The 26,408-nt window shown below is 43.4% G+C and overlaps 1 protein-coding gene across 4 annotated transcripts in view; it reads left to right on the forward strand.

Moving 5' to 3' along the window:
• Positions 1 to 26,408, forward strand: part of LOC125460239 (NCK-interacting protein with SH3 domain-like) — a 181,855-nt gene that overhangs the window by 106,743 nt on the left and 48,704 nt on the right. For all 4 annotated transcript variants that reach the window (XM_048547446.2, XM_048547447.2, XM_059649545.1 and 1 more), the window contains 3 exons: positions 951 to 1,032; positions 17,778 to 18,319; positions 20,649 to 20,819. In XM_048547446.2, coding sequence (XP_048403403.1) covers positions 951 to 1,032; positions 17,778 to 18,319; positions 20,649 to 20,819 — 795 coding nt within the window. The remainder of the gene's footprint in view (positions 1 to 950; positions 1,033 to 17,777; positions 18,320 to 20,648; positions 20,820 to 26,408) is intronic.

Consider the following 26,408-nt stretch of genomic DNA (forward strand, 5'->3'; position numbering starts at 1 on the left):
TTCCCCAATCTAATGGACTTGACTCCCCTCTACTGAATCACTGGTGCTCAGTCGAATGACTGTAAATAGCCTCAGTACCCTTAGCAATTAAGTGGGGAGGGAAGATTGAATAATGGCTGTCTCTCACCTCTTAGAAAGTGCCACCTGGATGGTTGGGAACAGACTTGAGTCAGTACATCTACAAGGCACAAGCCAGGAATGCGATGGAATACTCCCCACTTGCCTGGATCAGCACAGCTCCAACTACACTCGAGGAGCTCAACACCATCCAGGACAAAACAGCTGCTGGATTGGCACCACATCCAGGAGCATCCACTCACTCTGACACTCAGTAGCAGCAGTGTGTGCTATCTACAAGATGCACTGCAGAAATTCACCAAAGATCCTCAGGCAGCACCTTCGTAACCCACAACCACTTCCATCTAGTGGGACAAGGGCAGCAGACACACAGGGACACCCCCATTTTCAAATTTCCCTCCAAGCCATTCCCCATGTTGACTTGGAAATATATCGTTTCCCTTCACCATCACTGGGTCAAAATCCAAGAATTCCCTCTCTAAGGGCATTGTGGGTCAACCCACAGTGGGAGGACTGCAGCGGTTTAAGAAGGTAGCTCACCCCCACCTCTCAAGGGGCAGCTAGGGATGGGTAAGAAATGCTGGGCCAGCCAGCGTATCCCACATCCCACAAAATGATTAGGAAAAAAAGGTAGAGTGGGTGCTGGCACTCGTTCTGTGTGTGTGACTCAATAACAATCAACTGGGCAGTCAGCAACAGCACTCTGAGCTGTCCAAAAGAGACAACTGCACTTTCTCAGCAGAGCTGCTGCCGAATGGGAATTGCTATGATTTATTGTTCCACGTTGTCACCAATTTCAGTTGAACCAAGAATCACAGGGAGCAACCTAAACATTGATCGAACGAAACACATTGCTCACTTCTGTGTTGCAGGTTCTCACTCAGCATCGTCGTGCTACACCACCAGCGCCTGAGAAACTTCGGGACTTGTGCTCCATTTCTTCGACCCTACAAGGTACAGGTACAGCCATCATTATGTACTAGGGTGCCTGAACAGAGGCAGAACATGCTTGGAAATACTCAGCAGGTCTGGCATCATCAGGAAGAGAGGAACAGAGTTTGTGTTTCTGGTGGATAACCTATTGTCAGAATTGAAATTTGAGATGTAACAGTTTAGAGCTAGGGTTACAAAAAGAGAAGGGAGCAGAGCAGCGAAGAACTGAAAGGAATATTTGTGATTGAGTGGAAGAAAATATAACAGATTTACATTTATATACATATTCCAGAGAACAGTCTGATTGGACTAGAAATGTTAACAGATTCACTGTCCACAGATGAGGTCTGTCCTGCTGAGTTTCTCCATTTTGTTTGAAATGATCACCGGGCATTTTAAAATCCAAGAATTAGTTGCGTAGTGGAAAGGTTAATGAATTAGTAATACAGAAGCCTGGGCTAATGCAAATTAAATCCCACCAAAGGAACTAGTGAAATTTAAATTCATTTAATAAATCTGGAATTGAAAATTAGTCTTATAAATGGTGACCATGAAACTGCCCTCAGATGTTGTAAAAACCCATCTGCTTCATTAAAGTCTTCAGGGAGGGAAATCTACTCATTCCTAGCCAGTCATGAACTCGAGACCCATGAAAATGTGGTTGATTCTTAACTGCTGTCTGAAATAGTAAGTAAGCCACTTGGTTCATGAGCAACAAAGTGATGGCTGCAAGCCATGAGAGAATTTAAAAATTGCTTTGCAGCTGTCCCTATTGTCATGTCAAAAAGACAAGAGGGATGAATTGACAAAACAGCATGACGATGTAACGCAGGAGTAGGTGGTAATGGCACAGGCAAAATCACAAAAATGAGTCCAGAGAACGTGTAAACGGGAAAAGTAGAATCATCACCAGCAACTGTGATTCGTGATGGAGCTGATTGTTACAAATAAATAAAAGAGACACAACGTGAATGTCATGTTGCACCAAGAAATCAAAGAAGTATTTGGAAATTTTAAAATAGAACAACAGAAAGAAAAGAATTTTTATGTTAATGCACAAAACTTTTGAAATCAGATAGATGAATTGATGGTGCGAATCAAAGTAACATGATTACAAGGAGATAAAAATAGGGAGCTTAGCATTGAAGAATATTTGGCCTTTTGGAGAGACAGGAAGGGTGGAAGCATAGGTGAAATCACACTGTTTATAAAGAGATGAAATGAGGACAGTGTGAGAGACGATCTATGCTCAGATGATGTCGAGTCCATTTGGGCGGATCTAAACATAGCAAGGGAAGGAAGGTGGGAGCAGTATATAAACTCACCAGGCAGGAGCCATTCTTTGGGAAAGGCTATGAATCAACAAATGATAGCATGTAAAAAGAATAAAACAACAATTATAAGTGATTTTAATATTCATGTTGATTGGGTTAATCAAATTGGGAATGTTAGCCATACCAACAAATTCATAGAGTGCTTTAGGGACAGTTTCTTGAAACAATATGTGATGGTGCTAAACAGGGAACAAACTGTCCTGGATCGAGTAATGGGTCGTTGAGCAGGTTCAATAAATGACCTCCAAATAAAAGACCCTCAAGGAAATAGTAATCATAACATGATAGAAATTAATGTTCTGTTTGAGAGTGAGGAACTTGGGACAGAAGCAACTGTGTTTAACTTAAGTAAAGGGAATTACAATCAAATGAAGATAGGGTTGGCTAAGGTGAACTGAACAGAAAGATTAGCAGGAGTGACACCAAGAAGAGGCAAACATTTAAGATGTAGATTCATGACTCACAGCAAAAGTACATCCCATTAAGGAGGAAAGATTCTTAGAAAGGAAGAAACCAACCATGGCTAACCAAGAAAGTTAAGGAGAATACTAAGTTGAAAGACAAAAGTATGTAAGGTGGCAAAAGCCTGTGGTAGCCCCAAAGAATCATGGAATCCCTACAGTATGGAAACAGGCCTTTTGGCCCAACAAGTCCACACCGATTCACGGAGCTTCCCACCCTATGGGCAATTTAGCATGGCCAATCCACCTGACCTGCACATTTTTGGACTGTGGGAGAAAACTGGAGCACTCGGAGGAAACCCACACAGACATGGGGTGAATGTGCAAGCTCTACACAGGCACTCACCCGAGGGTGGAATCGTACCCGGGTCCCTGGCGCTGTGAGGCAGCAGTGCTAACCGCTGACCCACCATGTCGCCCCAAGAAACTAGGTTAAATTCAGAATCCAGTAAAAGAGGACAAAACAGGTAACTGAAGACAGACTAAAGTAAAACTAAACTGAAAGAAAACTAGCAAGGAAGATAAAATTGCTAATAAGGCCTTCTTAAAAATGTCGAAAAGAAGAGAAAGGTTAAAGTGAGCATCGATCCCTTCAAAAATGAATCTGGGGAGACAGTTTCGAGGAACAAGGAAACAGCGGAGGTGTTGAACAGATAGTTTGCATTGGCTTATATGGTGCAAGATCCTTTTGCACTTTCCATTAATGCTAATGAATACAGAGGCAGTATTAAGTACTTTCACCAGCACTAAAATCATAAAGTCATACAATATGGGAACAAACACTCTTGCCCAACTTATCCATGCCGACCAGGTTTCCCAAACTGAACTAGTCCTAATTGCCTGCATTTGACCAATATCCTTCTGAACCTTTACTATTCTTTACTCGGAGAGTAGTAAGGGAATGGAACGCTTTGCCTACAACGGTAGTAGATTCGCCTACTTTAGGTACATTTAAGTCATCATTGGATAAGCATATAGCTGTACGTGGAATAGTGTAGGTTAGATGGGCTTGAGATTGGTATGACAGGTCGGCACAACATCGAGGGCCGAAGGGACTGTACTGTGCTGTAATGTTCTATGTTCTATGTTCTATATTCATGTACCTGTCTACATGTTTTTTAAATGTTCCGACTTTACCTACATCTACAACTTCCTCTGGCAGTTAATTCCACACATGTACTACCTTCTGTGTGGAACATGTTGTCCCTCAGGTCCCTTTGACATCTTTTTGTTCTCACCTTAATGTTATGCCCGCCTTTGAATTTTCTCGAAAAGACCTTGGCTATTCACTTTATTTATATCCTGCATGATTTCATAAATCTCTATTAGGTCATCCTATGCTTCAGGAAGAAAAGTCCCAACCTATTTGGGGCGGCACCTTGGCTCAGTGGCTAGCACTGCAGCCTCACGGCGCCAGGAACCCGGGTTCGATTCCAGCCTCAGGCGACCGACTCTGTGGAGTTTGCACATTCTCCCCGTGTCTGCGTGGGTTTCCTCCGGGTGCTCTGGTTTCTTCCCACAATCCAAAGATGTGTAGGCTAGGTGGATCGGCCATGCTAAACTGCCCATAGTGTTCAGGGGTGTGTGGGTTGTAGGGGAGTGGGTCTGGGTGGGATGCTTCAAGGGGCTGTTTCCACACTGTAGGGAATCTAATCTAATCTATTCACCCTGTTCTTATAACTCAAACACTGCAGTCTCGGAAAGATATTTGTAAATCTTTTCTGCACCTTTACCAATTTAATAATGTGCTTCTTATAATGGGGTGACCAGGACTGTATGCAGTACTCCAAAAAATGGCATCACCAACATTCTGTAAAGCTGCAACATGACATCCCAACTTCTCTTTGAGGCTCAAGCCAGCTAAGTCCCCTTGCCCTTATCACTTTCATCCTAGGATTTTAAGAGGTAGCAACAGAAATAGTGGATGAATTGGCTGTTATTTTCCAAAACTCATTATATTCTGGAGAAGTACCAGAGGATTGGAAAATCAATGTGACCGACTAATGTAAACTAACTAATGCTACTATGACACTGCTGTTCAAAGAGGGAGGGAAATAAAAGGCAGATTACTGTGGTCAGAGATACTGGGAACTGCAGATGCTGGAGAATCCGAGATAACAAAGTGTGGAGCTGGGTGAACGCAGCTGGCCAAGCCGCATCTTAGGAGCACAAAAGCTGACGTTTCGGGCCTAGACCCTTCATCAGAAAGGGTCTAGGCCCGAAACGTCAGCTTTTGAGCTCCTGAGATGCTGCTTGGCCTGCTCTATTCATCCAGCTCCACATTTTGTGATCTCGGATTACTATGGGATGATTGCCTAACATCTATTGTTGGAAAGTATTGGAATCATTTATTGCAGAAGTAATACCGCAACATTTGGAAAATCGTAATCTAATCAAGCAGAGTCAACATGACCTCATGGAAGAGAAAGTGTACCTGACTAATTTATGAAAGTTTTACAAGGAAATCTCAACCAGAGTGGATAGAGGGAGCCAGTAGATGTGTTGTGTTTGGAATTCCAGAAGGAGTCGACAAGACACCTCATGATAAATTAAGTAATAAGGTATTAGCCATGGTGTTCGTGGTAGGATATTGGCAGGGATTACATATTGGGCAGGAAACTGAGAGTTTGGCTACTCTACATTTGCTTCTGCCAGCAAGTCCTAATGAATGTGTTAAAAAAACAGTTGTGGTCCCATCGCTGATCCCTATGGAAACACACAAGTTCATAGTATCCCTACAGTGTGGAAGCAGGCCATTTGGCCCAATGAGTCCACACCAACCCTCCAAAGAGCATCCCACCCAGACCCACCCCCAACCCTATCCATACATTTCCCATCCTATACAGTATGGGCAATTTAGCATGGCCATTCCACCTAACCTGCACATCTTTGGACTGTGGGAGGAAACCCACACAGATGTGTAGAGAATATACAAACTCCACACACAGTGTCACCTGAGGCTGGAATCGAACCCCAGTCCCTGGCACTGTGAGGCAGCAGTGCTAACCACTGAGCATTGTGCTCAGTTATAGGCCGATAACCTTGAAAAGAATCTCTTACTCCCACTCGCTGTTTCTTGCTCAGTGGCCAATAACATTAGCTGCCTTCCAGTCTGTAGGAACTGTTTCAGAGACTATAAAATCTTGGAAGATGATCACCGATGCATCCTATTTCTAGAATCAAGAAATAAAAAATCCTTTATTATTCTAGGATGTAAATTATCTGGCCCTGGTAGTTTATGTCCCTTCAATCCCATCAATTGCTCTAACACCACTTCCCGACTAATATTAGCTTATTTCAATTCCTCCCTGTCATTAAACTGTCAATATCTCTGATGAAGGTCTAGGCCCAAAAGGTCAGCTTTTGTACTCCTGAGATGCTGCTGGGCCTGCTGTGTTCATCCAGCCTCACATTTTATTATCTTGGATTCTCCAGCATCTGCAGTTCCCATTATCACTGATACAATATTTCTGATTTGTTATTTGTATCCTCCTTTGTGAACACAGAACCAAAGTGTGTATCCAGTTAGTCGGCCATTTCTTTATCCCTTGTTTCTGACTGCCCGGGACCTATTTTGTTTTTACCAATCTTTGTCTCTTCATGTACCTTTAGAAAATTATCTAAGCAGTTTGTAGGTTCCCTCCAAGCTTACTCTTGAACTCTATTTTTCCTTTCTTAATCAATCCCCTTGTACTCCATTGCTGCAATCTGAACTACTCCCAATCTGTTGTATTTTTTCAGGCCAGTTTGTATGCCTATTCCTTGGAACTGATACTGTCTCTATTTTCCCTTATAAGCCATAGTTTGGCCACCTTTCCTGTTTTACTTTTAAACCAGACGGGACTGGATGGGACTGGCAATGACTGTTGTAATTCACCCATATTTGCCATTTCCTTTCTACTGTCATCCCTTTAAGTAACATTACCTAATTTATCATAGCCAGTTCATACCATCATAGCTCCTTCCATTTAGATGTAGGAGGGTAGCAAGTTTTGATAAGATTTGTAGCTCAGGTTGAGGTTCTGGATGTGAGTTTGCTTGCTGAGCTGGAAGGTTCGTTTTCATTCGTAGGAGGGTGTCTGAGAATGAACTTACTCACATTTCACCGTGATGTGAAATTTTATTGTAATATCTCCCCAAAGGGTTTCAAACAACTCGATTGCCAACTCTATAAATATAAAAAGGAAGAGAGAAGCTAGAGAATAAAGCTGAAACAATAATAATGGAGAACCAGGAAATGGCAGAGGAGTTGAACAGATACTTTGCATCAGTCTTCAGTTCAGTGGCCAACTGGGAAATCAAGTGAAATGTTGCCTTTTATTTCAAAGCGAAAGAATTATCAGAGACTGAAGAATTTGCTAAAACTATTCAAGGCACTAGTCAGACCGCAGCTAGAGTTTTGGCCCCCTTATCTACAATAAGGAATTGTTTCAAAGTTGTATAGAGTAATCATGAATTAAAAGGCAAGAAACCAGAACATTTTTGTAAAACAATGGTGAAGGAGAGCCGTGCGTTGTCCCTTTAAGAAATAATGTGTTTATCTAAGCTTAGAAATTCATACAGAAAATGGGTCTGTAAACAGTTGCAGATGACTGACAGTTCTAAAAATTGAAATGTATCAGTTGGCTGTGTGATTGAAAACCATAGACTTGTTTTGATATTTTGGCAACTAGTTGGACTAAGCCATTTAATTTAAAGCAAGCACTCAACAATTGAAAGTGGATTGATTTTAAAACTGATGGTGTTGACAACGGGGGACCAGTCCTAGTGTAAGAAATGGAGGGGTCATCAAGGGTATAAAAAAAGAGGGCATTTGGAAAATTGGCAGAGAGCCAACTGCCATCTGAAGGGATGAGAGCAAACCCACCATCTGAGGAATGAATATCTACCTCTCACACAAAATGATCAAGCTCCCTAAACAAAAAGGCACTATCAAAGGTGCCATGGCACTTCTGGCTAAGAGTCCTCACAGAAGAAATTACAGAGCAAACATCCATGACAGCAAGATCAGCAGAAGAAAGGCTGGGGAGACAGTGGAGAAGGCAGAGCATTCCAGGAGACACATTGGGTATGAACTTTGAAAGACAGAGTTTTAATTTATTATCTTCTTACTACTTGGATTTATATAAATGGAACCTGTGTTTATTGGAACAGCATTCCAGTAGAATTTGGTTCATTTAGGCAATAGTTAGTAATTAGGGGGAAAAGTTTTCAATTTGTTAAAAATTCTGTTGATTTGTTCACTGTTAGGTTTAAATAAATAGAGTCACAGAGACAGGCCCTTCTGCCCAGACTGGCTCATGCTGGTGAAAATGTCCATCCACACTAACCCCATTTCCCTGCACTTGGCCCATAACCTTCTAAACCTTTCCTGAGCATGTATTCATCTGAATGCCTTTTAAATATTGTTAATGTACCCGCCGTAACCACTTCCTTTGGCAGCTCATTCCATATGTGTACCATCCTCTGTGTAAAAGAGTTGCCCCTCAGGTCCCCATGTAATCTTGCCCCTCTTAAACTGCTGCACTCTCGTCCTCAATTCCCCAACCCTGGGAAAAAGATGGAGTGCATTCACCCTATCTATACCTATCATAATCTTAAACACTGCCAGAAGATTCCCCCTTCAGTTTCCTCTACTCCAAAGAAAAAGTCCGAGCTTGTCCAACCTCTCCCTATAATTCAGTCCCTTCAGCCCATCCTTGTAAATTTCTTCTGCAACCTTTCTAGTTTAATAACATCCTTCTACAGCAATGTGACCAAAACTGAACACAAAAGTGTGGCTTCACCAACATCCTATACCATAGCAACATAACTTCCCAACAGCTGAACTCAATGCTGTGACTGATGAGAGCCAGTGTGCCAAAAACCTCGTTCACTGCCCTGTCTACCTGTGACTCCACTTTCAGAGAACTGTACACTTGAACTCCAAGATCCCTCTGTTCCACGATACTTCTTAAGGTCCTACCATTCACTATGAAACTCCTACCTTGAATTGACTTTCCAAATTAACTTGTTATTTGTTACATATAAACAGATTACAAGGGGTGAAGCAAGCTTCTCTGGGCGTTTTAGGTTTAATTATTAGCAGGGAATCTCTACTCCCGCCATAGCAGATTGGGGCTGGTGTTTTGGGTTAATTATCAGAGACCTTTAACCTTCCCTTCGTAACAAAATATTGGTATTGGAAGCAACCCAGAGAAAGTTCACTAAGCTGATACCAGGTATGGAAGGACTGTCTTATGAGGGGAGGTTGATTAGACCTGATTGTGTTTTGGGAAGAAGTGACTAAATAAATTGATGAGCAGAGTGCAAATGGCAGTTTTGTTGATAATAGTATAGGTTTACATGAACTTCAGTATGGCCTTTGACAAAGTCCGACATGGAAAACTGGTCCAAAATCTAAGAGCCATGGGATCCAAAGTTAGTTGGCAAACTGGATCCAAAATTGGCTTACAAATAGGAGGCAAGGTATAATGGTGAAGGTAGTAAAATGTGAGGCTGGATGAACACAGCAGGCCCAGCAGCATCTCAGGAGCACAAAAGCTGACGTTTTGGGCCGAGACCCTTCATCAGAGAGGGGTCTGATGAAGGGTCTAGGCCCGAAATGTCAGCTTTTGTGCTCCTGAGATGCTGCTGGGCCTGCTGTGTTCATCCAGCCTCACATTTTATTATCTTGGATTCTCCAGCATCTGCAGTTCCCATTATCACTGATATAATGGTGAAGGGTTGTTTTTGTGATTGGAAGCCTGTGACCAGCAATGTACCACAGTTTTTGATGCTGGGACCCCTGCTGTTTGTTATGCACATAAACAATTTGGATGTGAATGTAAAAGGTATAATTAGTACGTTTGCATATGACACAAAGATGGTGGTATTGATAGTGAAGAGGATGGTTTCAGGCTGTAGCCTGATATTGATCAGCTGGTAAACTTGGGAGAGGAGTGGCAGATGGAATTTAATCCTGAGAAGTATGAGGTGATGCATTCTGGGAGGCTTAATAAGGGAATACACAATAAATGGCAGGTTTCTTGGGAGTACTGAGGAGCAAAGGGACTGTGACCTACAAGTCCATAAATCCCTGAAGGTGTCAGCGCAGGTGGACAGGGTAGTGATGAAGGCATTTCGCATACTCACTTTCATTAGCCAATGCACAGACAATACAAGCAAGGAAGTTTTGTGACAACGCTCCAACTTTATAAAACATGAGTTAGGCCATGGATGAAATACTGTGCCGGTTCTGGTTGCCACTGGAGAGAGTGCAGAAGACTTCCACCAGGATGTGGCCTGGGATGAAAAGTCTCAGTTATGAGAGGACACTGGATAGGCTCGGTTTGTTTTCCTTTGAGCAGAGCAGTCTGAGGGGTGGATTTGATTGAGGTATTCAAAATTATAAGAAGCATGGATAGAATAGATTGTGAGAATCTCTTCCCCATTGCAGACATGTTTTAAGACCAGAGGGCATCAGTTTAAAATAAGGAGTAAGTGGTTTAGAGGGTATGTGAGGAATTTTTTTTTTACCCACAGCGTGGCAGAAATGTAGAATGTGCTGCACTGGGAGGTTGGTAGACACAGACGCTTTCACAACATTTACAAAGCATCTGGATGAACACATAGAGTCAAAGAGCTGTACAGCATGGAAACAGACCCAACGGTCCAACTTATCCAAGCTGATCAGATATCAGAAGTTAATCTAGTCCCATTTCCCAGCATTTGGCCCATATCCCTCTAAACCCTTCCTATTCATACACTCATCTAGATGCCTTTTAAATGTTGTAATTGTACAAGCCTCCACCACTTCCTCTGGTATCTCATTTCGTATACACATCACCCTCTGTGTGAAAATGTTGATCCGTAGGTCCTGTTTAAACCTTCAACGTCTCACCTTAAAACTATGCTCTCAAGTTGTGGACTCTCCCACCCCACAAAAAGAGTTTGGATATTCACTCTATTCATGCCACTTATGATTTTATAAACCTCTATAAGGTCACTCAGCCTCCGATGCTACAGGCAAAATAGCTCTGGGCTATTCAGCCTCTCCCTATAGTTCAAACTCTCCAACCTGGCAACATGCTTGTAAATCTTTTCTGAATCCTTTCAAATTTCACAACATCCTTCTTATAGCAGGGAGACCAGAATTGCATGCAATATTCCAAAAGTGGCCTAATCAATGTCCTGTACAGCTGCAGTATGACGTCCCAACTCCTATACTGAATGCACTGACCAATAAAGGCAAGAATACCAAATGCCGCCTTCACTATCCTGTCTACCTGTGACTCCACTTTCAAGGAACTATGAACCTGCATTTTAAGGTCTCTTTGTTCCCCAGGACCTTACCATTATGTGTACAAGACCTACCCTGATTTCCCTTACTAAAATGCAACACCTCACATTTATCTAAATTAAACTCCATCTGCCACTCCTCGGCCCATTGGCCCATCTGATCAAAGTCCCATTGTACTCTGAGGTAATTTCTTCACTGTCCACTACACCATTAATTTTTGTGTCATGTACAAACTTCCTAACCATACCTGCTATATTCACATCCAAATCATTTATATAAATAAGAAAAAGCAGTGGACCCACCACCGATCCTTGTGGCACACCGCTGGTCACAGGCCTCCAGTCTGAAAAGCAACCCTCCACCAACCCCTCTGCTTTCTACCTTTGAACCAGTTCTGTGTCCACATGGCTGGTTCTCCCTGGATTCCATGTGATCTAATGTTGCTAACCAGTTTATCAAGAGGAACCTTGTCGAATGCCTTCCTGAAGTCTATAAAGATCACATCCACCATTCTGCCCTCATCAACTGTCTTTGTTGCTTCTTCAAAAAACTCAATTAAGTTAGTAATGCACAAAACATGTTGACATCCCTAATCAGTCCTTGCCTTTCCAAATACATTTTTATGCTGCAGCTGTACAAAACTCTGGTGCGGCTGCACTTGGAGTATTGCGGACAGTTCTGGTCACTGCATTATAAGAAGGATGTGCAAGCTTTGGAAAGAGTGCAGAGGAGATTTACTAGGATGTTGCCTGGTATGGAGGGAAGGTCTTACGAGGAAAGGCTGAGGGACTTGATGCTGTTTTCATTAGAGAGAAGAAGGTTGAGAGGTGACTTAATTGAAACATATAAAATAATCAGAAGGTTAGATAGGGTGGATAGGGAGAGCCTTTTTCCTAGGATGGTGACGGCGAGCACGAGGGGGCATAGCTTTAAATTGAGGGGTGAAAGATATAGGACAGATGTCAGAGGTAGTTTCTTTACTCAGAGAGCAGTAAGGGAATGGAATGCTTTGCCTGCAACGGTAGTAGATTCGCCAACTTTAGGTACATTTAAGTTGTCATTGGATAAGCATATGGACGTACATGGAATAGTGTAGGTTAGATGGTCTTGAGATTGGTATGACAGGTCGGCACAACATCGAGGGCCGAAGGGCCTGTACTGTGCTGTAATATTCTATGTTCTATGTAAATCTTCAGGATTCCCTCGAACAACTTAACCCACCACGATGTCAGGCTCACCTGTCTATAGTTCTTTGACATTTTCTTACCACCTTCTTTAAATAGTGGCACCACGTTAGCCAGCCTCCAGTCTTCTGGTACCAGGGACCTCTCTGTCTCCATCTCGAGCAACCACCTAGAAATCAATGTCCGTTTCAAGCCCACCAACTCCCACAGCTACCTAGAATACACCTCCACCGACCCACCTTCCTGCAAAAATGCCATTCCCCTATTCCCACTTCTTTTGCCTCCACCACATCTGCTCCCAGGATGAGGCATTCCACTCCTATACATCTCAGTTGTCCTCATTTTTCAAAGACCACAACATCCCCCCTGCAGTGGTCAAGAATGCCCTCGCCCGTGTCTCCCGCGTTTCCCGCAACTCATCCCTCACACCCTGTCCCCACAATAACAACCAAAAAAGAATCCCCCTTGTCCTCACATGCCACCCCACCAACCTCCAAATCCAACACATCATCCTCCGACACTTCCGCTATCTGCAATCCGACCCCACCACCAAAGACATTTTTCCCTCTCCACCCTTGTCTGCTTTCTGGAGGGACCACTCTCTTCGTGACTCCCTTATCCGCTCCACACTCCCCTCCAGCCCCACCACACCCGGCACTTTCCCCTGCAACCACAGGAAGTGCTACACTTGCCCCCACACCTCCGCCCTCACCGCCATCCCAGGCCCCAAGAAGACTTTCTACATCAAGCAGATGTTCACCTACACATCTGCTAATGTGGTATACGGCATCTGCTGTGCCCGTTGTGGCCTCCACTACAATGAGGAAACCAAACGGTTGTGAAATCCACAACCTTCAAAATCTCCCCTCCCCCTACCACATCCCAAAACCAGCCCAGCTCGTCCCCGCCTCCCTAACCTGTTCCTCCTCACCTAGATAATAAAGTGTTGAGCTGGATGAACACAGCAGGTCAGGCAGCATCTTAGGAGCACACAAGCCGACGTTTTGAGCCTAGACCCTTCATCAGAAAAGGAAATCCTGCATCTGCAGTTCCCATGATCTCTCTCCTTCCTCTTACCTATCCTGCCCTTCCACTTCAAGCCGCACCCCCATTTCCTACCTAATAACCTCATCCCGCCCCCTTGACCTGTCCGTCGTCCCTGGACTGACCTATCTCCTCCCTACCTCCCCACCTACACTCACCTTTACTGGCTCCATCCCCGCATCTTTGACCTGTCTGTCCCCTCTCTACCCATCTTCAATCTGCCTCCCCCTCTCTCCCTATTTATTTCTGAACCCCTTTCCCCTTCCCCATTTCTGATGAAGGGTCTAGGCCTGAAATGTCAGCTTTCCTGCCCTTAAGATGTTGCTTGGCCTGCTGTGTTCATCCAGCTCTATACCTTGTTATCTTCTAGCACCTCGCCTGTGGCTATCGATGATACAGATATCTCAGCAAGGGGCTAGGCCTGAAACGTCAACTTTCCTGCCCTTAAGATGTTGCTTGGCCTGCTGTGTTCATCCAGCTCTACACCTGGTTATCTTCTAGCACCTCGCCTGTGGCTATCGATGATACAGATATCTCAGCAAGGGTCCCAGCAATCACTTGCCTGGTTTCCCACAGAGTCTAAGGTACACCTGATCAGGATCTGGGGATTTATCCACCTTTAAACATTTTAAGACATCCAGGACCACCACCTCTGTAATATGGACATTTTTCAAGATGTCACTATTTATTTCCCCATATTCTCGATCTTCCATATCCTTCTCCACGGTAAAAACTGATACAAAATACTTGTTTAGTATTTATCCCATCTCCTGCAGTTCCACACATAGGCAGTCTTCATTTCAGGGGCCGTATTCTCTCCTTAGTTACCCTTTGTCCTTTGCGTATTTGTAGAGTCTCTTCGGATTCTCCTCAACCCTATTTGCCAAAGTTATTTCATGTATCCATTTTATCCTCCTTATTTCTGTCTTAACTATACTCCTACTGCTTTTATACTTTTCTAAGGATTCACTTGATCGCTGCTTTCTATACCTGACATAGGCTTCCTTCTTTTTCTTGTCCAAAACCTCCAATTTAGAACTTTAATTTTTAGATCCAGCCTATCCTTTTCCATAACTATTTTAAAACTAATAAAATTATGGTCACTGGCCCCAAAGTGCTCCCCCATTGACACCTCAGTCACCCACTCTGCCTTATTTCCCAACTGTAAGTCTGGTTTAGCACCTTCTCTAGTGCGTACGTCCACATGCTGCATCAGAAAATCATCTTGATCATACTTAACAAATACTTCGCCATCCAAACCCTTAACATTACCGCAGTCCCAGTCTGTTTGGGAAACTAAAATCCTCTACCATTACCACCCTATTATTTTCACTGATAACTGAGACCTCCTTACAAATTTGTTTCTCAATTTCCCGCTGACTAATGGGTGATCATCCCATTCTTATTTCTCAGTTCCACCCTGAATATATTCCCAGATATATCCTCCCTAAATACAGACGTAATGTTATCCCTAATTAAAAATGCCACTCCCCCTCCTCACTTGCCCTTCTTTCTCTCCTTATTATAGCATCTGTACCCTGGAACATTAAACTGCCAATCCTGTCCATCCCTGAGCCACATTTCTGTAAGCGCTATGATATCCCTGCCCCATGTTCCCAACCATGCCATGAGTTCATCAGCCTTACCTGTTAGGCCTCTTGTGTTGAAGGAAATACAGTTTAATTTATCAGTCCTACCCCGTTCACTCCTTTATTCCTGACTGTTTGACTGGTTCCTTTTCCCAAATGTTCCAGTCTCTGACTGATCTCTTTTCTCACTGTCTTCCTGGGGTCCCACACACCTTACTAGTTTAAAACCTCCTGAGCAGCTCCAGCAAATATCCCTGCCTGAATATTAGTCCCCTTCCAATTCAAGTACAATCCATCCTTGTTAAATAGGTCACTTCTACCCCAGAAGGCATTCCAATAATCCAAAAATGTGAACCCTTCTCCCCTGCACCAACTCCTCATCTACGCTTTCATATGCTCTATCCTCCTATTCCTACACTCACTAGTTCATGGCACTGGGAGTAATCCCACTGTGGAGAAGGATATGGAAGGTCGAGAATATTGGGGGATATGAGGATTTACTTTTTAAGTTCCTGCTTAACTTCCGATAGTCTTGCCTTAAATCTCAGCCTTTTCTCTTCCTGTCTTTAGTTCCAATGTATACAACAACCTCTTGCTGGTCCCTCTCCCCTTTGAGAATATTCTGCACCCTCCCCGAGATATCTTTGACATTAGTACCAGGGACGCAAAACACCATTCTGATTTCTTGCTGTCGATCACAGAAACATCTGTCTGTATCTCTGACTAGAGGATCCCCTGTCACAATCGATCACTTGGAAACTAACCTACCCCTCGTTACAGTAGAACCTGTTTTGTTACTGGGAACCTGGCTGCCAGTGCTACGTTCCCCTGAGAGTCCATCACCACCTACATTTTCCAAAGCAGTATATTTTTTTGAGATGGAGATGGCCACAGGAGTCTCCTGCATGACCTGCCTCACTCTCCTCCATTGCCTGGAGGTAACCCCCTCTATCCAATTGTATCTGCGGTTTTACTCCCTTACTGCAACTACCATCCACCATACCCCTCCCCCCGCAGCTCCTGTAAATTCCTCATTGCTTGTCACTACCTCTCCAATCAATCTATGCAATCAAATCGGATTGGCAACCAAACAGACTTCCTGCAGACACCATAATCAGTAACACGGAATCTCTCCCTAATCTCCCATATTCCTCAGGAAGAGCACATCACCCTACTAAAGGCCATCTTTACACCTTAACAATCTGCAGACCCAGGAAACAACCCAGCCTTATTGCTCTGGAAAACACTGCTCCAGGCTAACTTAGTACCTATGTTTTATATTTTTAAATTTTAATCAAGAGACATATAACATATAATTAAAGAAAGAACTCCCCCTACTCTCTATTGTACATTTACAAATAAAGCCGTATGGTTGCACTTCAAAAACTAGCCACTTGGCTGCTTTCCTGCTGTGATCTCCCCTGCACAGCTTTCTCCAAGGTCAGCTATGGATTTTGCTGTTTGTTTTCTTTTCTTAAATGAATTCCGATGTCCAGAGATACATGATATCAAACAGCAGAGGCAGTCAGCTGTGCAGGTTACTGCTGGAACAGACAACTTATACTGGTTTATTTCTCCAGAGATAGTTGGAACTGCCGATGCTGGAGAACTGAGATAACACGGTGTGGAGCTGGATGAACACAGTGGGCCAAGCTTGTGTCTCTTCTTCCTTTATAAAGTGTCATTGTTTTCCCAAAGTTCCAAACAATCCTCCAAAATGCCAGGATATAGTAGGCGATAGACCAAGTGCAGGGAAATGAGATTAGTTTGTTGTTTGTCGGTCGGTACAGGAATGGGAAGGGGAGTAGGGGTGTCAAAACGCTGTGTGCTGTTTCCATGCTGTATAACACCATGACTGTAACTCTATACTGGGCCTGTACACAGAATTTAGAAGAATGAGATATTATTGAAACTTACAAGATGCTTGGGAATTTGACAGAGTCGATGTGGAGAGATTGTTTCCCCTTCTAGGGGAGTTGAGGACCATGGGACATCATGGCACTCCTTCAGAAAAAAGGAGGAATTTCTTTTCTCAGCATAGTGAATCTGAGGAGTTCTTTACTTAGAGGGCTTTTGAGGCTGGGTCATTAAATGTATTCAAGGTGGCAATAGATTTTCCATCAGTGAGGGAATCAGGGCCTATGGGGAAAGGCGAATAAATGGAGTTGAGAATTATCAGATTGGCAATGATTTTATTGAATGTTGTTGGGTTGAATGACCTGCTTCTGCTCATATGCCTTATGGCAAAGGTTCTTATTGTTTGGCAGTGGGATTCTGGTAGAGGTGTTGCCTCTCATTGGATCTCATTGAATGTGGAGCAAACTTGGTGGACCAAATGGACTAGCTCTGTCCCTACATCTTTAACTGTGTTTCTCCATAGATCCTTCCAGAGCTGCGAGTTTCTCTTTTTATTTAAATCCTCTTTCTCTGTATCGTCATCAGAGAACTCAATCAAGTTGGTATAAAATACACTTGTCTTGAAAAATATTCTGTCTGGCTTAGTCCACTGTTTTTTAACTCCAACCGTCAATTGACCTTCTGTGACATGAATATTTCCAAAAGTTTCCCCAATATGGGTGATTGAGATATTTTACATTCTTCCAGTTCTGTGGCGCCATTCCCATGCCTGAGGCGTATTAGAAGGGTTAAAGCCAAATCATTTGCTCTCTCCACGCATACTTTCCTAAGTAACCCAGAATACATTCCAGATGGATCAGGTAATTTCTCCATTCCACGTGTGCTCAGACTTTACAAATACCACCCCCACCCCTGGTTACTTTTAATCCTGTGTCATTTCTGTTGTGAAAACCTACCAAATTTTATTTTGCTAACTCATTTGCCCTCTTGTTTCTTACTTTCACACACCCTTTCAGAGTCAGCAGACATCACTCCTCGGACTGTTTCGACTGTTTCCTCTACAAGTACTGCTTCTCTTGACACCTTGTACACTGGCTCCTCCAACTCGCCTGAGCCTCAGCAGTCCACAGCTACCTCCAGTCCTTCCGAAACACCGCCACCCCTCCCGTCCCGCAGCACCTTTGCTGCTCCCAGACATCCAACCAGCATCCCCCTCCAGGCTGACACGAGCCCAATGCTGTCAGCTGAAGCCCTTGGCCCCAGCGACCAGCTGCAAGAAGCCACTGATAATGACTTGGATGCTGGAAGTGGACTCCGTCGAACCCCAAAGGAAGAGGCCTCATCGCCTTCAGAATCTGAAGCGCAACAGGGCAAGTTGGCAGTCTCAGTGCCCAAAACAATTGGAGCTGAGTTAATCGAATTGGTTCGTAAGAATACAAATCTGAGCTATGAACTGTCGAGGGTGGCGATTGGTGTGATGGTTGGACACATTCAGAGCTCAGTCCCCGCTGTCATGGATGTCATGGAACAGATCCTCCTCTCCCTGGTGGAGAGCAAGGTAGGCTAATCAGCACCAAAAGCTTGTGGTAATTTTCTGTTCTTTTTCTGAGCGAGTAAGCCAGGTGCTTTCTTTTAAGACAGGATTGTTTTAAAAATCTGTCATTTCTAACTGTGCTCGTTGTAATCATTCCAGTCCTAAAGCAATATTTTCAATGATAGAATATTAGCTGCATTTCACCAACTTTGTTTAGTTAAATAAGCTGGAACTTCCTTAGTCAGCTATGGATGAAACCCACTTGCTGAGCTTTTGTATTTTAATGGAATTTTGTTTGATCATTTTAAATTGTTTCTTTAAGTGTTCCCATTGTTTATTTGCCACCATATGTTATGCTCTATTTGTCCAAGCAGCCTCACTCTCCCCTCATCTCATACCTATAAAATTTGTGTTTGAAGTGGGATCTTTGTTTGGAACTAGAATGTATCCTTTTAAAGTTGATACGACATTAAAGTGTAGCATAAACATTTATTTAAACAGATTTTTTTCTAACCATTCAATTACTAATTAACCATGCCTGTTTGCACACTACCAGATCTAAAATAGCTTCCTCAATGTATTTTTTAGAGAATGTTCTACTAAGTCAACTTACAGACTAGTTTTGTTATTCTGAATAATCGTCACATAGGACTAAGTCCCTCACGATCTTTATATTGCCTTTGTTAGAAGCCCTACTAATTTCTTAATTAATGCTTGTCCAATTGTACAGTTATAGTTAAGGAACACATAAACTATTCCCACCAGTGTTTTCTCATGCTTGTTATTCCTAAACCCCATCATGCAGATAGTCTCCCCAGCGATGGGGCTCTGTCTGAGAGGGGCTACCCCAGCGATGGGGCACTGTCTGTGAGGGTCTGCACTGTCGCCAGGCTCTCTGTGTGTTTGTAAAGTAACTGTGCACCCACCTGATGATTCTGGACATCATTTTCTTTCTCAGGCCACTATCAATATGTCGAATTGTGCAGCAAAATATTTTCAGAGATTTACTGGGGTTTTTGTTTGTAATTGTGTAATTTATCACAAACACCAGTTTCCATGTTTCCTGTCCAGAATTCAAACCCCCACTAGAGAATAACAAACGGAGATGTTACGGCACACCTCTGGGACAGGCAGAACTTTAACCCAGCCCTCCTGTTTCAGAGGTAAGAACGCTAGCACTGCGCCGCAAGGGCCTATCAATCTGATCTTCACTTTTCTAAAAATAAATCCACTGCCGAATCATTATTTACTCCTAGTTCACACATTACAATCATTGCCCACCAGGGTCAGTCATAAACCTGAGCACTTTTTTTTAATTTCAAACACTCACCACCAATTTATTAATTAACAATTAACAAGGTACCAAAACCAAAACAATAACAAAAATCAGAGAAGGAGTGAAACCAGGGAGGGGCTAAAGAAAAATGTTGTTCATGGTGGAGACCATGCATCATAGCCCCTGTGGTGCCAACTCATCGTGAACCTAGATCATTTCGCTGTTTTATAAGCCGACCATCCACATCACCAGTAACCAAACTAAACGATCAGCACAGCTTTTTTTTAGGGGTGGGGATGTTGTTGGCTGTCTAGCAATAACAAGAAACAAAAAGGTGAGAAGCAAGGGAGGGAGCTGCATCTGAATTGTGTCAGAGTGGGTGACAATGCACTGCAGCCCCCACAGTGAGCCAGATATGTTAACAAACTTGGTCAGACATGTTTTGGCATACTTCTGGAACTGGTGGGACTTGAACCCAGACCACTTTCCCCAGTGGCGTGGACACTAGCTCTGTATCACAAGAACTATCCTTGCAACCTCCCCCCCCCCCGACCTCATCCTAAATACACGTTCAAAGCACAGCTCTTGGTCACTCTGATGTTGGTGTGAAATAACTCCACAGAGACTGGTATCCCATCACCAATTCAGCCTTTATTTACACGTGGAAAGTGCTTGACACTGATCCATCTTCCTCAGCTGCCAGAGTGAAGAGAACCTCTGACACTCCTCTTCGTATCTGTCAGCTAGGGCTCCCTGATTGGACCAGGTTAACTGCCCCAATCAGGGAACCCATCTTCCATGAGGTTCACGTGGCTGACCACATTACAGTCACTGCAGTTGTGGTTCAGCCTTTAAAGGAACTGCCTTTTTTTAAAAACTCTGGCAGTTTCACAAACTGTCACGTTTCGAGTACTGTCAGAAATTACTGCTCACTGTTAGCATTACAGCTGTGGTCCCTTGGTGTCCTCCCATCGTAAGTGCTTCTACTGAGCAATCCCTGCTCCCCAGCCCAGTGTAGACTCCATTGAGGAACTCAGTTGTAAATGACCATCGTAATTATTGTTTTTTTTTTGACAGGACCTCAGTGCAGCCTTACCCAGGGGACAGGTGTGTCAGGACGAACAGAGACTTGAGGTGATCTTCACTGATCTGGCACGACATAAAAATGACTCTCAGCAGCGGAGCTGGGCTCTACATGAAGATGAGAGCATTATTTCATGTTATTTGGAGGAGCTGCTGGGTATCCTGGTGAGTACTAAATAAGAGATGTTATGCTGACAAACTGTTGCAGTGTGTGATCTGTCTGGTCCTTTCTGAAGGAGTGGGGTGGCTATACCAAGAAATAACCTTTCTTGTGAGCTGAAGATACCTGGGCCCACTACATTCTAAGGACATTGCATCCCTTCTGATTCAGCCTCAGAATAACAGGTCTCCCACCTATGGTGTCGATGAAGAGGAATTTCTCCTATTCGTGTCTGGAACCTGCTGTACCACAGCAAACGTTGGAGGCTGGGACACTTCCTCTGTTCAAGGCTAGACAGGTGTTTGATTGACAAGGGATTCTGGATGACAGCAGGAAGGTGGAGTCGTGATCAGCCAGGATCTTAACGAATGACAGAGCTGGCTCAAAGAGCTCCGTGTCCTATACCTGTTAGCTCCAGGACAATATAAATAGCTTGGTCAGAATGGGCAGATTGAATCTAACCCTGATAAATATAAAGCATTGCACTTTGGAAGAAGTACCAAGGCAGTGGAGTACTCAATCACTGGCAATGCAGAGGGATCTTGGAGTGCTTGTCCACAAGGAAGGTGGCAGGACAGGTTAATAGAGTAGTTCATCATTCATGGCATAGATTATAAGTGCAAGGAGATCATGTTTGGAGCTGTTCAGCCACAGATGGGGTACTGTGTAGGAACGATGTGATTGCGCTGGAGTGGGTGCAGAGGAGATTCACCTGAATGTTGCCTGGGATGGAGCAGGTTAGCAATGAAGAGAGGCTGGATAATCTCAGGTTGTTTTCTTCGGAGCAGAGAGGTTGAGAGGGGACCTGATAGATATGTATAAGATTACGAGGGGCACGAAGAGGGTGAATAGAAAGTAACTGTTTCCCCTTAGTTGGACTACGAATAACAAGGGGGCAAAATTTTAAAGTCGAAGGCAAGAGATTTAGAGGGGCCTTGAGCAAAAATGTTTCCACCCTGACGGTTGTGGGGGTTTGGAATGCCTTGCACTTGGATGGTCATATGAAATGTCTTAACTTTCAAGGCTATGTGTCTAGTGCTCGAGATAGGACTAGAGTAGACTTAATGCCACCTTTTGGGACAGACATACCTGGTTTGGCCTGCAGATGACTCCAGACCCAAGGCCATGTGGCTGACTTAACTGGCCTCTGGGCAATTAGGGAATAGTCAATAAATGATTGTGCAGCCTCTAATTCCACATTCCATGAAAAAGAATTAAAAAGAAAGCAACTGTAAAGAGAGGAACGAAGTTGACATTTTCATTTCAATATGGCTCCATTGGTACTGGAGAATAAAGGTCTTTTTGCTGTTGGAAAAGGGGATGAGGAGCAAGTGTAAAGCAGGGGGTACTGAATGAATGACTGGTTAGGGCACTAGGAAGCCCAGATGAACAGAAGGACCATGAGGTGTTTGTCCACAGATCCTTAAAGGTGGCTGAAAAGGTTAATAGCTTGGTTAAGGCATAGAAGACGCTTTTCTCCTTCAGCTGTGTCGCAGATTATATGATCGGGGAGGTCATGTTGGAGCAGTACAGAATTTTCTTCAGACCACAGTTGGAGTACTGTGTACAGTTCTGGTGCTCGCACTGTAGGAAGGATGTGATTGCACTGGAGACGGTACAGAGGAGATTCATCTGGATGTTGCCTGGGAGAGAGCAGTTCAGCAATGAAGACAGGCTGGATAAGCTCAGGTTGTTTTCTTTGGAGCAGGAAATGTTGACGGGGTCCAGGTAGAGGTGTATAAGATTAGGAGAAGCGTGGATATGGTGAATAGAAAGCAGCTGTTCCCCTTGGTTGAAGGGTCAACAACAAGGAGGCATAATCTTAAAGTGGAAGGCAGGAGATTTAGTGGGGATTTGAGGGGGAAAAACTTCACACCCAGAGGGTTCTGGGAGCCTTGAATGCACTGCCTGAGAGGATGATTGATGCGAGAAACCTCACAGCCTTTAATAAGTACTTGGATGAGAACTTGGAAGTGTCATAATATTTAAGGCTATCAGCCTAGTGTGGGAAAGTGGGACTCCTGAGGAGAGTAGTGTATTTGGCAGTGAAGACCTGATGGGCCAAAGGTCCTCTTCTGTACTGTACAATTCTGAGATTCCAGTTTGTGTGTTCATTGGGTGATGCAATGTCTTTTACAGAAATATGGTTGAAAGAGGACAGGATTGGCAGCTCAACATTTCAATGTTTCAGGCATGATATTGAGTTATGGGGGTGTTTGCATTACTGATTAAGAAGACTGTCACAACTGCACTAAGAGAGGACACCTTGGAGGGCTCATCCAGCAAGGGTAGAACTCAGGAATAAGACAGGTACAATCACTGTGATGGGGTTATACTGTCAGTCTCCCAACAGCCAACAGGAAATAGAGGAACAGATATGTAGGCAGATCATGGAAAGACATAAAAACAACAGGGTGATTGTGGTCGGTGATTTCAACTTCCCCAGTATTGACTTAGACTTCCTTAGTGCTCGGGGCTTAGATGGGACAGAATGTTTCTTAAAAGATGTGTCCATAGTCTAACTAGGGAATGGGCCATACTAGACCTAGAGTTGGGGAATCAGTCTGGTCGGGTAATCGAAGTTTTAATGAGGGAGCGGTTTGAGAACAAACTTATGGAAGACAGAGGGTATAGATGTGCAGGGGTGTTTTTCTGACTGGAGGTCAGTGACCCATGGTGTTCTTCAAGTGTCAGTGTTGGGACCTCTGTTACTTATGTGCAGTCTTTAAGCGATATGGATAAAAATGTAGTTGGTCTGATTATTAAGTTGCAGATGCCACAAAAATTGGTAGAGTTGTAAGGTTGTCAAAAATTACAGCAGGATATAGACCAGTGGAAAGTTGTGTGGAGAAATGGCAGAAGGAGTTTAATAGAGACAAGTGTGAGGTGATGCATTTTGAGAGGCCAAAGGCAAAAGGAAAGTATAAAGTAAAAGGGAGGACCCTTAGAAGCATTGACATACCAAGGGATCTTGGTGTCCAAATCCATAGGTCCTAAAAGTGGCAATACGTGTAAATAAGACGACAAAGAAGGCATACAGCATGCTTGCTTCGATCAGTTGGGGCATTGAGTATAAACATTAGCAGGTCCTGTTGCGGCCATATAGAACATTAATTAAGCCACATTTGGAATGTTACATCCATCCTGGTCACCACCCCATCAGAAGGACGTAGAAGCTTTGGAGAGGGCGCAGAAGCGGTTTACCAGACTGTTGCCTGGATTAGAGTCTGTTAGCTAGAGGATGAGACAAGAAAGAGAGGATGAGACAAGAAAGAGAGGATGGACAAACTTGGATTGTTTTTGCGAGTGCATTAGAGGCGGAGAGGTGACCTCATAGCAGGATATAAAATTATGAGGTGCAATAATAGGAGGATAGCTTTTTTACACAAAGTTTGGTAAGTGCCTGGAATATAGGGAAGATCCCAGTGCTGTTCCTTGTGGAACACCACTGCTCACAGATCTCCATCACAGACCATGTGCAAGCAGATGGAATTAATGCAGAACGGCATCATGATCAGGACAGACAGAGTGGGCCAAAGGGCCTGTTCCTTCACTGTACAGTACTATGTACACTCAAAGCAATGTTTACCTTTGGTCTCTTAGTTGTAGTTAAAGCTACATTTTGATTTGTATTCTTTCCCTCTGAGTTTCCTTTTCAGACCCACTCTCACAGGCTCCAGGAAATCCCAATTCCAGCATTCTAAGTGTGTCTCACCTCAGTATCATGGAAACACCTCAGATTCCAATTTTCACCTCTTCCCTCAGTATTTTCCCTTCTGATCTGAGGAGACCACTAAGTGGGATTCTCAGTTTTCTAATCCATACCTCAGCTATTCATTTTCCTTTCACTCTCTCATTTCCAATCCCTTTCAAATTCAGGAGGGTAATAGAAAAAAGGGTTTAGTTTCTGTGGATCAGCTATCATTGCTGCCTGTCTAACAGTTAGCCTGAATGTTATTGCAGAAGGAACTGCGTTCTTAAATTCTTCTAAGAATAAAGAATAATCTGTTTAGAAGCTTCATACATGGTATCAGCTTCTGATGCTTCTATCTACTTCTTAAAATTACTGCGCGTAACTGTTTAAAGTTCAGTGTAGATTTGCCCAAGCTATTTCCTTAAATGCAAACACTTCAGTCTTAAGTGTTAAATCATACTCAGCCAGTGTGGCTATTTTTATTGCATCATCATCTATGTAAAATTTCCTCTGATTTTGCAACCTAAAGTTCCTGTGCTTTATCTATTGACTTACTCGGCATGGGTAATATCCAATTTCCCTTTGACGAATTCATTTGTCTCGCAGTTTTCTTAAAGAACATAAAGAATTTCTCTGTATCATTTTCCTCAAACTATGGCAGTGCCTTGACAAATTTAAATGTTTTTTTAATTGGACTTTACATTCTCCTTATCAGAACCTGCATCAGCATCTGATGCCTTTTTTAAAAACTGAAACATCTTGTGCTTAAATTCTGTATTTCTCTCTTCCTTTCCCCTCTGCAATTCTAATTCTTGACTTCCCACTTCCATTCTTTTTGTTTCAATTTCCCTTTCATTATATTTTCCTGTGCTTCTTTGTCTTTTTCTGCCCTTTGGAATTCCATCTCTAGTTTTCCTCACAATCGAGCTGCTTCAACTATCACTGAACTATTCCACAGACTCATGTCCCTTTGAGAGAAGCAATTGCTCCTCATCCCTGTTTTAAATCTGCAATCCTTTATCCTAAAGCTATGACCTCCTGTTATGCATTGTCCCACAAAATGAAACATCATCATTACATCTACATTGTCAGTCCCTGTTAGCATTTTATATAACTCAATTAGAGCTCCTGTCATTCTTTTAAATTCTAGGAGTAGATTCCTAAACTGCTCCACCTCTCTTCATAAGACAAACCAGTCATCTCTGGATTACCTCCATCCCTCAAGTAGGAGGACCAAAACTGTACAAAGCACTGCAGTTGTGGTCTCACTAATGTCTTGCATAGTTTTAGCAAAACTGTCCTACTTTTATACTCTATTCAAGAACAAAGAAAATCACAGCACAGGAACAGGCCCTTTGGCCCTCTAAGCCTGCGCCGATCAAGATCTTCTGTCTAAACCTGTCATCCATTTTTTAAGGGTCTGTATCCCTTTGTTCCCTGCCCATCCATGTACCTGTCCAGATACATCTTAAAAGACACTATAGTGTCTGCATCTACCACCTCCACTGTCAACACATTCCAGGCACCCACCACCCTCTGTGTAAAGAAATTTCCACACCTACCACCCATAAACTTTCCTCCTCTCACTTTGAACTCATGACCCCTAGTAATTGAGTCCCCCACTCTGGGGAAAAAGCTTTTTGCTATCCACCCTGTCTACACCCCCATGATTTTGTAGACCTCAATCAGGTCCCCCTCAATCTCCGTCTTTCTAATGAAAATGATCCTAATCTACTCAACCTCTCTTCATAGCTAGCACCCTCCATACCAAGCAACATCCTGGAGAACCTCCTCTGCACCCTCTCCAAAGCATCCACATCCTTTTGGTAATGTGGCAACCAGAACTGTACGCAGTAAGAAGTCCCAAACTTCCATTTGCCTTCCTTATTACCTGTTGTAC

Source organism: Stegostoma tigrinum, chromosome 11, assembly GCF_030684315.1.
Source record: "Stegostoma tigrinum isolate sSteTig4 chromosome 11, sSteTig4.hap1, whole genome shotgun sequence".
Classification (NCBI taxonomy): domain Eukaryota; kingdom Metazoa; phylum Chordata; class Chondrichthyes; order Orectolobiformes; family Stegostomatidae; genus Stegostoma; species Stegostoma tigrinum.